The sequence below is a fragment of the Triturus cristatus genome, chromosome 5_1 (genome assembly GCF_964204655.1).
Source record: "Triturus cristatus chromosome 5_1, aTriCri1.1, whole genome shotgun sequence".
Taxonomy (NCBI): Eukaryota; Metazoa; Chordata; class Amphibia; order Caudata; family Salamandridae; genus Triturus; species Triturus cristatus.
Window position 1 is genome coordinate 992,934,137 of NC_140587.1, and position 15,645 is coordinate 992,949,781.

The window sequence follows — 15,645 nt, forward strand, 5'->3', positions numbered from 1 at the left end:
CATCCTCTACCTCTGGTCTCACCCATTCGGTTTAAGGATGGCGCATTGGTCCTGTTGCTTCTTTCTTTTGTTCTGGGTGGTCTCCATCCCCCAACATAAAATGGTGAAGCAGCTGTTTCCAGAACAGCCCTTATTCTCTCTTTCAAATTCTTTAGTAAGGAGTTGTATAAAGCATTGTTTGTCTCCTTTCGGTTGCATGAGAGTGCTGACAGCAAGAGGAGTCCAGCTTAGCAGTTAGATGGGTTTGTTAATTCCAGTTGGGTTGGGACAGCAGCCAAGTCAAGTATTCTTCAGGTATGACCCTGTGTTGAGTTCATTTGAAAGGAAGCTACAAGAGCAAGTTTGGTTCTGAAGGGTTTCTTAAACTGCAAGTGCCTTCGGGTCTAGCTAACACTATACAAAACTTCTCAATTAAATAAATACACTTGGGCTCAGCTCTCTGATTAGGACGGAGGTTCCACAGTCTCGGTCCTAGAACACCTGAGGTCTACCTCCTTTTTAGGTCTAGCCTGGGCATTGCATGCGCTGCTCTGCGAGCCATGCTGTATTGGAGTATGGAATAGAAGCCCCGCCCACTCTCCGCCTATATTTGTCATTGGCTTGTGTCATTGTCCTTCGTAAATGCTGGCTTCTGATTCGTTAATAGGCTTGTTAGTCCCTCCTTAGTACCGCCTTGTCTTCATTTATAACCTCCCATAAGGACTGGCCCTTTTAATTCAGTTGTTACACAGTGAGTTCTTTTTAGTCTGTAAGCACTATTTTCTTTAAATAGTTTCTCGTACTGCAGGCACAACATGCTTTCCTGCAACATTTTAAGCCGTCCGGGACAATGGGGGCCACTTCATTGAATAGGTCTCTCATTTACAAGAGTTTGAGCTATTGGCATTGTACATGACAATGCCTTTTATATATCTGTTAGTTATCAAAACATATAAAAAGCAGGCATTGTCATTTACAATGCCAATAGCTTAAACTCTCGCAAATGAGAGACCTATTGCATTGCAAATGCTTCTTTCCATTGTAACCAGGGAGGTGGTGTGGTCTAGATTGAATATACTGGAGCCTGAAGGGCTAGACTCTTACCCTGACTTCAATACTTGACTTGCAAATTGTATGAATATGTGGCAAATCACTTTTATATAAGTTCCCTCAAATTGTTAATTTGTGTAATGTAAATAAGTAAAAGAAGTTGTACACATGTCTACCCACCTTCCCATCACACCTTAGTTTCACGGCATTGTAGAGTAAGAAAAATTTGTCATTGAGAAAGTAGTAAAAATTGAAAAACAATTACACGACTCTCTCCGTGGGGCGAGTGAAATGATTCAAGTGGATCAGCTTTTCAGACATTTTGTAAAGTTTGTAAGCTCTACGTATATGTACTGTGATATAGATTAATTATTTCTGGTACCATTTCCCTTATGGTAAATGGCAGCCCTGTTGTGCAATTAATTTCACATTATCTTTTTTGGATGAGGATGGCTTTGTGAACAGCAAAAATAGTAATTGTTTAGCTATTTAGTCCCTGGCGGGCAGAGCACCCAGGATAATGTGCTGCATGGCTAAACACTTATACGGTCCCAAAGGCAAGACTTATTGGCTATGACTATGCTTGTTGCTCATTCTTCTCTTGTTGCAAAGTTCTAATATATATATATATATATATATATATATATATATATATATATATAGATATATTACCTACTGGCGGTCGCCAGTAGGTAGTTATAGTTAGGACCCTGTTTCCATAGGAAATCCGCAACATTCTATTTGGAATAACTTTGGCGCCGGTCGACGAATCCTCGCGAAATTTTCAAAATAGGTGGGGTGCTACGCTCCGCTCCTACCCTGAAAGTCTCGGGGGGATTCGTCAAGCAGGGGCCGAGAAAAAAGGGGGGTCCCAAAACGCGTTTTCCCCATGAATTTTTCCATAGGACCTTTAGACACAGCTACAGCCCGAACGGCTGAACAGAATTACTTGAAATTTGGCAGAGAGGTAGCCATAAGGTCAAGGAAGTGCCTTTTGCAGGTCTGGTGTAAATCTGTTCAGTATTTCCTGAGTAAATAGCATTTAAAAGCATATATATATGTGGGCGGAGCCTAACCACACATCTCATCCTGAGATCTGATTGGCTGTCAGCACTTCATCCAAGAAGTGTTGGCAGCCATCTTGGGACCAATATACATGATAGCACCTCATTAAAAAGCATTGCAGTTAATAGAAGGTTTTAAGACTTTAGTTACATTATAAATCATTTGTTGATGGTACCATACTCATTTTAGGAATTGTGGTATGTTCTAAGGTGATTTCACCATGTGAAAAAGCCTTCTGCTGGGATATCATGATTGAGAGAAAAATATTTTCTCATGCTTTTACCACAGAGGTTTGGAAGGTGATCTATAGGCTAAACTGAGAGCTTATTTTCTGTAAATTCACATTATCTTTCTCAGTCATGTGAGAATGAAGTCTGACATTCTCAGTAAAACATGTACATCCAACAAGGGCAGAGACTGTCAGTTGATTCCTTTGTGTTCTACTGCAGCTTCCCAGAGTGTTCCAAAGAACTACTAGAGCGCTAACAGTCCTACTTATGATAAACGTATGGCACACCTGAAGCCATCTTGCTTGGATTAAAGTGGTAACTCTTAAAACATTTAATTTAAAAAGGAACAAAATGAGGGGGTTCATTTTTCCATAAAAAGTATGATTAGTGCTGCAGAAAGAAAAATTAGGGCACATTTTGAGTGACTTCTCAAATCCTCTTCTATTTCATTAAAAAATTCTGACATGCAGACTGAAACATGCACTTTCAATACCAGCAGCAGTTTTCCCTGGTGAGCAGTAGCTTTACTACAGTGATCTAATGAGAAAAAAGAGTGCTAACATTCTGAATTTATGGCAAATGTGTGACACATCTGAATGCCTTCTTGATGGAATCAAAGTAAAAAACTGAAAGTATTTCCTACTGAGGAGACTGCAGTAAATGAGGAAATTAGGAAACTTCATAACAAATAAGTCTCCCAAGATGGCCACCAGAGACAAAAGAGCCCAAATGTAGCCCAAATATCACCCAGATGTAGCCCAAGTATAGCCCAATGACAGAATGTCCCAGAATGTTCTTAAAAACAACTAGAGCGCTTACTGTCTTCATTATGACAAAAGTATGGCACACCTGAAGCCATCTTGATTGGAATAAACTGGTAACACTTAAAACATTTAATTTAAAAAGGAACACAATGAGGAGGTTCATTTTGCCATAGAAATTATGATTAATGCTGAAGAAAGAAAATGAGGGCACATTTTGAGTGACTTCTCAAATCCTCTTCTATTTCATTAAAAAATTCAGACATGCAGACTGAAACATGCACTTTTAATACCAGGAGCAGACTTCCATGGTGGAGTAGTTTTACTACAGTGATCTAATGAGCAACTAGAGTGCTAACATTCAGAATTTATGGCAAATGTGTGACATATCTGAATACCTTCATGATGGAATCAAAGTAAAAAACTGAAAGCATTTCCTACTGAGGAGACTGCAGTACATGAGGAAATTAGGAAACTTCATAACAAATAAATCTCCCAAGATGGCCACCGGAGACAAAAGAGCCCAAATGTAGCCCAAAATCAACCAGATGTAGCCCAAATATAGCCCAATGACAGAAGTGTGCAAAACACTTCTTATTTTGTGTTTTTGCAGTGTTATATAGTGCAGACTTGTCAGGTATTGGAGTGCTTTACATGAGCATTGGTTACATCACACAAGAACAAATTCATTTTGGTTGTAGACATGGGGAGACTAAGTGATTTGACCAGAATCACAGAATGTCGAGCTGAAGCAGAAACTTCAACCTGGTTCCCCAGTTGCAAAGTCTGCAGTTCTGGAAGTAACACCACATCCTCTCCCCTAAGTGCAACATTTAATCAAGTGGTCAACTGGATAAAAAAACATAAATATAACAAATAATTTAAAAGTGCTTTGTCGCTATTTGAAAACTCAGAAAATATGTCCTTATTTTAGTCTTTTAGAGCACTAACCATAATTTTGATGCCAATAAGACCCTCTCATATATGTAATTTCTAAAGGAAATGCTCTAGGTATTACAGTTTTGATTACATCAAGATGATGTCAGGCGTTCCACACTTTTGTAATAAATATAGAATGTTAGCAATCTAGTTGTTCATTAGGATACTGTTGAGAGGCAGAGGCCAGGGGCACGGACTCTGAAAATTGAAGGCAGGTAGGAGGGTGCAAAGGCAACAATTTAACCACACTGAGCAGGCAGGAAGGGCCGTGGAAGCACAACAGACTATGGAGGGCAGTGGAAAGGGGGGCAGGGGCAACAAACCAACAATACAGGACTTGCAAGAGAGGCTGTTGGAGGGAAGATCTATTACGGGTCAAGGAAGCTAGGGGCGGTCCCCAGATCCCCGGGAGCCACCACAGAACTGAGCAGGAGAGTGAGTCAGGGACAAAAGGGGCACCTTAATTTGAGCCGGGGTGCCTAGGAACGCTTGCTCCAAAAATGAAGAAAACAGACATATGAGCATGGAATTGGAGGCAGAATACAATGGCAGTTTAATGAGAAGATGCAACTTCAAAGAAACCGCAGAATAGAGACATAAAGTACAAAATACAGAATCCAGATAATCATACAGCTGTCATAATATTCTCTGTATCTCAATTAATGTACTGACAGAGAGAGAGAGAAAACACATCTATAAATGCATCATGAGAAACAAGTTACACCAAGGAAAATGTTACCTAGGAACACTCACGTTTACTCTTAGAGCAAGCATTCCTGCAATTACAATACAAAATCTTTTAAATGCAAAAGTAAAGAGAACAATGGTTAAACATAACATGACATTTCATATAGGTAAAATAGAATAAGATACTTCAAGCAAAGCAGAGCAAGACATTTTAAGCAAAGGAAGACAAGAGCTCCCAGCTCTTGGGGAAAACCTGCACTGCCTGTTAACCTACATACAGACGGCGAGGTAGTCCGTCGATATCTGTGGGTGCTCCCTTTTTATTTCATTTTGTGGGCTCCTTTGCACGCTACATCTACCTACGTATGCTACCCAAAAGCTTCGTCTGCAGATTTTACCAGACATTTCGTCATTTACCCACTTAATGCTGACAATGGACTGGGTGAAAAGGTCAGTCTCTCAGGCCAATCGCTTATCGTAAGTTCCATAGAGCAAGCAGAAAATAATGGGTATTGTACGGGAATTCAATATATTTATGTATAAAATCTCCTCAGTTCTCCTAACTTGGCGCTCTGCGGTTGCCACTTCCTTAAAAGCGGGAAACCTGCCCAGGAAGCAAGTACCAGTCCAGGATGCAGCCTACTGTATGTCGACAGCTTCAGGGGGATGTTGAACTTTGATACCGAGCACGGAGCACTCGGGTAGGGTGGGGGCTACTAGTTTGGATCAGAAGGCCTCGCAGACCTGCCTTCAGACTGCTATACACTAAAATTGCAGAGCTATGGTCAATTTAACAAAGAGGCCTACATATTGAACAGAAGGGCCTACACAGGGGTTTTATGCTGGCTGAGTGGTAAGGATGTCTCAGGATAATTATATAGCAACACAGGACCCGCTGGTCAATTTAATACGGCCTACAAATGCAGCTGGCAGGGCAAGGACAAGGGTCTCATACTTCAGGTGTGGACAGAACGGGCCAGGGGGCCCCCTGTGATACAAAATCTACCCTCCTTCAAGGCTGTGGCAATGTAATAGACCATTGTGGGCAGAAGGAAGAGGCAATGGTAGTACAACCATACATGCCAACAGACCCGATTCAGCCAGGAAACGTCCAATGTTTTTAAGCTCAAATGGGCTTTATTTGATCTGTCTCCTGTCTACAATATCCTCTTTTTCAATGTAACTCAAAGGGGAAAATCAATACCCCAGTTTTTTTTCAAAATCTCCCTCTTACCAAGTTCAAAATGTTCGCAAGTATGGTACATTGGATCATGGAAGGAAATGGGATAGGGACATGGACTTGGATAACAGAGGACAGGAGGGACATGGAGAGGTGCACCAAACTGACCCTGCAGGGCAGGCATCAGGGTTTGCAGCAGCACAATACACCACACAGGGCATGCAGGACGGGAGTGCAGCACAACAATCCATAGAAAGCAAGAGGGAGGGGACAGGACCATGCACATGGACAACAGAGAACAGAGGGGCAAGAGGCAATGGTAGCTAGCTGACCATAATGGACAGACAGGAGAGAAAGCTGCAGCATAACAGACCATAAAGGGCAGGAGGGACGGATCAGGGGCATTACAATGGAACAGACAAGCCAGGAGGGAGGGAGTAGGGCTGGGGGCAAGGGGGCAGGGCAGGAGCAGCAAGATAGCCATGGAGGTCAGGCAGGATGGGCACTAGAAGCAAGACACACCATGAAGAGCAACAGTGAGACTGTGATGGCATACACACAGACCATGGAGGGAAGGTGGGAGGGGGTTAGGGGCAGCTAACTGACCACACAGGGAAGGTGGGAGGGGCCATGGCAGCACAGAAGACCATGCATGGCAAGTGGGAGGGTTAGTGGCAGCACAATGGCTATGATGGGCAAGAAGGAGGGTGGAGGGGCATGCACAAAGGACAATGGAGGATAGAAGGGAGGGTCAGGACCTGTGCACAGACAAGAAAGTTCAGGGGAAGGGACCTCACAACAGACCACACGGGGCAGGCAGGAGGAGCAGTTGCAGCACAACAGACCAGGGAGGGCAGAAGGGTGTGGCAGTACAATGGACCATGTAGGACAGGAGGAAGAGGATAGGGGCATGGCATGTGGACAGGCAGGGTGGAGGTGGCAGGGACAGGTTACAGTCATCTGACAATGCTAGGCAGGTGGGAGGGGAGTGGCAGCTCAACAGAACACTCAGAGTAGATAGGAGTGGCAGGTCCATGGGACATGGTGGGCAAAAAGGATGGAGCAGGGGCATGCACAAAGACATCGGAGGGCAGGGGGAAGGAGAATAGGGGCAGCAAGCTAAGCACAGAGTTTAAGCAGGAAGTCAATGATGGGGCATAGAATTGGGCAATGGAGGGCAGGAGGAGTGGACTGGTACATCATACTAAATTGAGGGCAGTGGCAGCACATCAGACCATGCATGGCAGGAGGGAGGAGGCTAGTCCATGGATTCACACAACAGAGGATAGGGAGGAAGGGGATGGGGCAGCAAGCTAACTGTTCAGAGAAGGCGGGTATTAGGAACTTTATTGTTTTTAAAACATTGTGTCTGTGCGAACTACTTAAAATATGAACAAGTATGCAGCATAATCTCACTTTTATTCAGGAAGAAGAGGACGTTTGTGACTGTGACTCCGGGCTCACTTGGCAGAAACACCCCCTGACCCTCCACCCCCTATCGCAAAATGTAATGCCCGTGAAAAGGGTAGGTGAACACAGTGTTATATAGAACATAGTCCTGAGAGCACGATTGAAAATGAAAACTAGATATAGTGTATGGTATAAACTATGCACCAAAAAGTGTGATATAAGATGAACCGGGCGTGAAATATAATATGCAATACATTGTGCGCAATGACAGATTCATTGGAGAGCGCGAGATAGCACAGGCACTAGCGCGTGCTATGCGATATGCGCCTTGGAGTGTAATATGCACAGGGCAGTGTTGTGTAACCTAACTAGTCTCTAAAGTTGTAATATAAAATATGTGCTGGGGAGTGTAACGTTGCATATGCACTGTGACAAATATATGGATCCCAGATTGTAATATGTATGGCATAGCACTGTGCGTTATAACATAGGCATCGAGAAAGGCACGTTAGATGGGGCAATATAACCCGTGCGAAGACAAGTGTGGCATGACATATTCACGGGGTGGTGTTACAGTGCACATGGGCTAGAGAGTGTCATAGCATATGCACTAGCTAGTGGAATACAACACAGAGGTGTGTGGCACTCGGCAGGCAATGGTGGGTGTAACACAGCATTGGGCTCTGTCAGGAGCACGCTGTGACTCTCAAGTGATGTTCGTCCCCTTTCCAGAGAGTAAAATAAAAAGTATTACACATACGGCAGTGGATGTGTGTTTTATTAACCGTGAGGGGGGTTTCTTGCATAGTTTTGGTCGAATTTTTGTCGAATCCCCTTTGAATGGCTTGGTGTGCATGTGTATTAAATGTGCCCGTCAATAGCTACCCATGTTTGTATAAATAAACGACAAGGGTGTCTACCAGGATTAGGCACGGTAGGGCATCAGACATGTCAGAGCTTCACTAGTGGTGTAAATACATTCCACGTGGATTCATTGCATGCATAGTCGCCTTTTAATGAATATCACGCAAATCGTCATGGTGATAGGTACGTACGGTTTGTCCAGCATGTCCTAGGTGTGTCTATAAATATATATTTTTTAAAAATAATAAAAAACAGTGGCCGGCCCTGGGGATTGGGGTCAAAAAAATATAATTAGGAGACTGGCCCTGGGTTATGGGGTCATCAGGGCCAATAAATTAGAATAAGAAGGGGAACCAAACAGCCCCCCTTCTTAAAAAACTAAAATAAATAAAAGACTGGCATCGTGCCGGAGGCCATGCCCCCTCCGTGCAGCACTCTGCAAACGCGCCCCCAACAGGCATCTCCAGTATGCGCCAGGGAGCTGCGCTGCAGCCAGGTGTTCTGAGGCCAAGCCCCTTTTTACACCTCTCTGCAACGCAGCTCTGTGGCGCTTACTGGAGGTACCTAGTGGTCTAGTTTGACCCTAGGGACCCTTAGGATTCAGGGGGACTTAATCTCTCAACTTAGAACAGCCACAGGGCGCGTTTACACAGTGGTGAAGGGAGGGGACGGGCCTGAGGTGACGTGTGCAAACACGCACTATGGCATGTTTTAAATTGGGGATATAATTTCCCTTCAATACTGAGGGCCCCTGGGGGCTAACTAGCCCACCAAGTGCTTCCAGTAAGCGCCACTGAGCTGCATTGCAGAGAGGTGGTCCAGGCCGTGCCACTTTTTACACCTCTCTGCAACGCAGCTCTGTGGCACTTACTGGAGGTACCTAGTGGGCTAGTTGGACCCTAGGGACCCTCAGGATTCAAATGAACTTAATCTCCCAACTAAAAATGGACACAGGGCGTGTTTACACAGTGGTGAAGGGAGGGGACGGGGCCTGAGTTAACGTGTGCAAAAACGCCCTGTGGCCTGTTTTAAGAGGTAGTTTTAATCCCCATGCCCTATTATACACTAGGGGCTTACAGAGGAGGTCATGCTAATCACAGGGGGACCCCAACGCATAATGTTCCCTAGTGTATGTAGGTGTTTTCACTGTATTCTAAGTGTCTTTTAACATAGCACTGGCTCTAGGACTGGTTAGTCAGACTCAGTTACCACCAGTATCCGTCTGAAAAAGTTGAGGGTACAGGATGATTTTGCAACAAGGCTTCTTTCTGCTCTTCTTTTTGTTCTTTCTGCACGTTATCCTTCTTCCTGCACTTATCTTCGTATTTGAGGACTTCTGTTGCTTCTTTCTGCACTTCTTTTGTTTCTTTCTGTGCATTTTTTCTTCTTTCTTCACATGTCCTATCTCTGTAGGCATAGTTAGAAATTAGCATTTAAAAAACCTTTGAAATTCACAGAAAAAACCATAGGTTTCAGGCACGTTATAGTTAGGAATTAGCATTTAAAAAACCTCAGAAATTCACTGAAAAAACCATAGGTTTCAGTGGTGTTATAGTTAGCTGGACTTTTCACTTGTACAAAACCATTGAAATTCCCCCGTTATAGTTAGTTCAGCTAACTATAACTCGCGCGCCCGCAATGCACTGCTGATGACGTCACATATTACATCACTCATGACATGGTCAGTGACATCACTCATGACATCACTCATGACATCTCAAATGACATCACTGATGACATCACTGATGACATCATCCTTGTGATAGAGTGGCAGACCTCCTCTCACCCTAATATAACCTTTGATACACACATTCAAAAATAGAGACTAAAATTTTCAAAACAATGGACATACCAATACCAGTTACAACAACCTCTTCAGTAATTCTAAGATCCACATACACATCCACTCATTCACCAACAGTCCTATACAGTCACTCATACATGTACTCACTCATCATATGTACTCATACACCTATACATCCTGTTACACAATGCCACTCATCCATAGAGTTACTCACACACATAGTCACTCATGCTAATAAAGAATCAAACATACATTTACTTGCATATACAGTTATACACACACCACCATACTTACTTCTACGGAAACTTACACATACTTAGTCTTTTAAACAATCACTTATAGAAACACATACTTATTCATACAGGAACTCTTTCAATCTCTCACTCTCACATATACTCACATATATACACCAATAGTCACATATACTAGTTTAAAACATATGTAGTTACTCATAAAGACACTATTGAGACAGTCATTCACTCACTAACACACCCATACACACACTCATCCACCCATACAGTCCTGCACACATGCTGTGTTCAACACATACAAACAGTGAGTCACTCATTCATGCACCTATGCACTACGTAATACCCCCCACCGAACCATGCAGACACTCAGACTGATACTCAAAAAACCAACTAATAACCTATATAGACACCCATTTAGCTACTCACCAACCCATGCAGCCACTTATACACAAAGTGAGAGACTGATACAGATATTTACATATTTAAACATTACTCACTAAGCCATGTATTCACTATGATACACTTAATCAGTCAGTTACACAATCAATTTTTCAAAAACAAATCATCCATTTAGACACTTATATACCCATTTATTCTTCCATTGACCTTGAGATATACATATATAAAACATATTTAATTTTCAGAAAAACACACATTCACTGGATGATGTCATCAGTGATGTCATCAGTGATGTCATTTGAGATGTCATCAGTGATGTCATGAGTGATGTCACTGACCATGTCATGAGTGATGTAATATGTGACGTCATCAGCAGTGCATTGCGGGCGCGCGAGTTATAGTTAGCTGAACTAACTATAACGGGGGAATTTCAATGGTTTTGTACAAGTGAAAAGTCCAGCTAACTATAACACCCCTGAAACCTATGGTTTTTTCAGTGAATAAAATTGATGTTAGATTTTTGTTGCTCCATTTTGTTTAAGGTATGCTTGAATTCAAGCAATATGTAAGTGAGTGGAAAGTACTAATGGAGTCGGACTGGGAGAAAAAATAGGTCTGCGCACCAAAATAAAACTGACCCCATTAGCCAAGCAGACAGCTAAAAACAGTGGTATTATCAGGGAAATCAGCAGTAAAAACCCACCTCACTGTTCATAAATCCTCCCCACAGCAGCTAAAAGACCGGTCCACACACTGATCTGTCAGATCATCCCATCGGGCAGTGCCCGATTGCTCTATTGGACAGTGCAACCCTGAGTGATAACCCTCCTACTTATCAATGATATGTATAAATTTGCACTCAATTCAAATTCCATTTTCTCATTACCACGTGCACAGATATCTCTCACACCCAGGCCATGCACACCCTTCAAATTAAAAAAGATTAAGTTCACCTGTTAAGTACTCACTGCACTATTGTATAAAAGCAACAGGTTTTAGCAGCCATGAGACTCGGATACGGAGACACTATTGACTATTAAGCCTTGACAATCCTTGACAATGAATCCAGAACTTTGGCAACATAAGGGCCGCGCTCTGACCAGCTCCTCAGAGGAGGGTCATGGAGGATTTGGATGCACTTCTGTATGTCAGCAGGGAGGACACTGTAGGTTGCTACTAGCTCCTTAATGTATTCTTTTTGTTCACATTCCTAATACTCACCTGTGCTAATGCTTTACTTATTATTCCCATAGTGTCCTACTCCTGTCTCTGTTCTAATTTAAGGTGTAATAAATATTTGTAAATATATTAGTGTATGCGTTACTTTTCAGAAAGCAATGTTTGAGACTACATAAAGAGGTAGCCATGCAAGAGTCTCTGGGAGGTCTGGAACCATCTGCATTCTGATCCACTTCCTTGTAACTTAGCCCAAGATGGGCCAGTGAGACCCCTGTCAGTTTTTATCACTCTGTCGGCTTACAGGCTATCTATACAATCCCAAAGCCTTAGGGAGAGCTGCTCAGGGGTGAATAATTTCTTTGGCTGGCATTACTCTCCCTCCTTACATTGCCTTCATGTCTTGGCATCATTCCCTATGACACCACCCTTGATAGGGATTAACATTAATATGGGGTTCAATTAGCCTTGGGGTGCATTTGTAGAATAGGCTTTTTCTTTTGGTGTGCCATTTCTCAGGGAGACTTGTGCTTATTATGATGGGCTGACAAGAGCCAAACTTACACCCATCTAGAGCCACTGTTTTCAGTTTCCTGGGTGCAAACATTGAAAGCTTAAACGTACCTACTGCACTTGCACAGCAAACACTAGAATGAGACCTATTCTGCCCTAGTGTGCATGTAGGCGTGTAAAGTGCCATTCAGTAGAAGAGAGGCCCAATTCTCCCAATTAGGTAGCCCCCCCCCCATTATTACCCACATGCATCAAAACCTAACGCTACACCCCAATGCAGGTTGTAGCCTATTACATAGGACCAGTGTAACCGCAAGGAGGAATTTACAGGTCACATGATTCCACATGGACTGAAAAGCATAATATCCAGCTGCCACAGAAATATGATGGTCCACTGATTACTCTGGGATCCTATGCATCTATAAGGATGAATCATTGAGCTACCCCTTCAGCTGTTCCAACTCAGCAGCTGCTTTCACTGCTGCACAGGGTTGGTGGGCTGTCACAGAATGATCTCACATCACCCCCCCCAGGTCACCCTGAGCCCAGACGTGGAACATCAAAATGTTCCCACAGGGGTCCTAAATTATCAGTAACACAGTGCCTTCCCAAACCCTGTTAGAGAAAGGAAAAGCCAGAGTATTCTGGGTATTCGGCTCCATTTGGTTCTCTCAATTCGTGGTGGGATGCCATGGAATTGGAAATGTTTTTTTTCAGCAGATTCCTGTCATTAGCAATAAACCGGTAAAGGAAAGTTGAGGTAACTCCTAATTAAGATACGTCCGCATCTCGCTCTAGATGTTGTTTCGATAATCTCCCTCTATTATGGAATACTGAGGATGATATAAAATTATTAAAAGATGTATGAAAGATTTTCTTAGTTTTCTGCAATTTTAGATGATATTTCCTATGGCTATACCAATGAATGTAATTATCATCATTCAGCAATATCTGCTGAAGGCAAAGTAGCATACCTGTCTTTGCATGCTTAAAATGTATATTGTGTCCAAGGGAATCATTACCCATGGGCTTCCGGTTTGTACATTTGTCCTTGGTACAATGGAATAGAAGCGGAGGCTCATTTTATCCAATGTGATGGGCCACCATAATGAACCACGTTCATTCGTACCTGTCACCATGCAGGTCACTACATGTTACTTGGGATCTCAGCAATGTTGAAGAGCTTTCACGCAACTGCCACATTTTGGTCATGTGTATAGCCACTGATCAAGGAGCATAATATCTGGTTTATAAAATAACGTACAGATTTTTATTACAAGGGCATCTGATGCATCCATATAGAGTAATGATAACTACTAATGACTTTGATGATGTTCTTTGTGATATCATCTATGACTCTTGGGTGAAATCATGAGCATTGATGTGAGAAAGTTGTGGTTGCATTGCTATTTCTGACTTTTGCACGCTGTGCATTAGTATTCTTTGATCTAGGTTCATCGCAAACTTTGATTTACATATTATTAGTGCAATGATTTATTCTTTTGTCTCTCATCTCTCTCCTCTCACACTTGTCATTGAAATTTAATGTATTAAAATGAGCTGTGTTTCTTATTGTGAATGTACCTGAAATAACAGAATAATGAAGAATTTATAATTCCTATGTACTTGTGTATTCACCATTCATATTTGAAATATTAGATAAAAGTAACTTGATAAGTAAACAGAGTTTGTCATTATTAATGAATATCTAGACATGTGCATATTGTGATTTACTTTTGCTGGACAGGCTTTTCCTTCATTATAGGTCCTCATGAGGGAAATAGCATCTGCCTCTTATTATTGAGTCCTTATTAGCTCTACCAAAGATCTATCAGAGGACCTGATATATGTAAGTGTTCATTGAATTTCTATGGGCCCAAACCTCTTGGTTTAGAAAAAGTTCCTGATTTTAATAAATTAGGGATAAAGTGAAGAATTATAAAATGTATGCCCTTTCTGCTGCATCAGAGGTAGTCAATATACTCTTGGCATAGGGTCTAACATTGAGCTAAGCCTTTCTCTCATCACCCCTACCCTAGAAAATCCCTAGGCATAACTCGGCACGTAAAACACACGGGTCAATACCTTCAACTGTGTCCACTGGTCTCTTGGTGCAGAATTTGGACTTCCAGCAGGTCTTGCAAGTGAGTTCCCTCCCCTAGAAGTCCAATGACTATGTTCTTTGGCCACGCCAGTGAGGCCTGGACGCTGCCATTACATAGAAACCTAATTTTCATCCACTTCAGCTCACTGTACTTGTCCTATGACTACATCCAGTTTATTCTGGCCACAGTACCTCGCTTTTGGCTAGACACTGCACTGTCTACACCATCTACAATACCAGGTTCATTGATGTCATCTATGGTACTATTCAAAGGTGTCATCTCCGATGTCATGTAAGGCCATCAGAAGTGCTCTGGATAAAGTTATGGTTGCTTTACTCAACATCTTTGGCACTGTAACCATAACCTGAATATAGATTTGTAGGTGAATTTCTATGATTTTCCTAAAGCTAACATTATTTCTTTTTCTGAAGAATGAACCATAACTTTTATTTAACAAAGTACTTTTAAATCTTTAACTAGTTTTTTTTCTCCAATGGATGTATATATAAATAATCATAGTCAAATTAATAAAGAAAGGAAGACAAAATTTGTATGGTATGTTGAAATGAAAAGTTATGCCTTCTATAGAAAATCATTTATTTTAATTCTCTTTGAAGGCAGACCACATTTACACATTTGACACCGTTTATAAAAGACCCGTCACCTATGATGCCAAACTACATCGAGATGACAGAGAACATGCAAAACATAAAGGCCTGGATATCCATGGACAGGTAAAATAATCCAAACACTATTTTCTTTCATGGAAAATGTTGCTTTGTTCCTTATGCTCCATAGGACCTTAAATTATTAATAGCCTACTCTTTAACTGCATATCACCAGCAGTTAATGGTAAATTGTAACAGCTGACTACATTTAGCACATTTAGCAAAAGCTCTTTAATGCATACTTGAAAAAAACATCACAGGACATCTGTATTCAGGCTTTGGTGAAGATCAATTACAGAATGGCAAGTATTGCCGTCTTAGTGGCTGTCAATCATACTTTGTATGCATCTGTGCACCATAGTCTTCAATCAAACTGAATAATGGTTTACGAAATAAGAGGCGATACTGCTGAAACATGAAGGTTGTCTCTTACTGCGTTATAACCTGCATGTAGCACGGCATTTTCGCGATAAGCAGCTTGCGGATCTACTTGCCTAAGATCCTCTTCCATTGATATTGAAATATGTTTTTTCCTCTTGTCTCTGACTCTTCTTTATTTTTAGT

The 15,645-nt window shown here is 42.0% G+C and overlaps 1 protein-coding gene across 2 annotated transcripts in view; it reads left to right on the top strand.

Moving 5' to 3' along the window:
* CFAP90 (cilia and flagella associated protein 90) overlaps positions 1-15,645 on the top strand; it is a 250,592-nt gene that overhangs the window by 153,300 nt on the left and 81,647 nt on the right. For both annotated transcript variants that reach the window (XM_085604178.1, XM_085604179.1), the window contains one exon: positions 15,031-15,147. In XM_085604178.1, the coding sequence (XP_085460304.1) occupies positions 15,031-15,147 (117 nt within the window). The remainder of the gene's footprint in view (positions 1-15,030; positions 15,148-15,645) is intronic.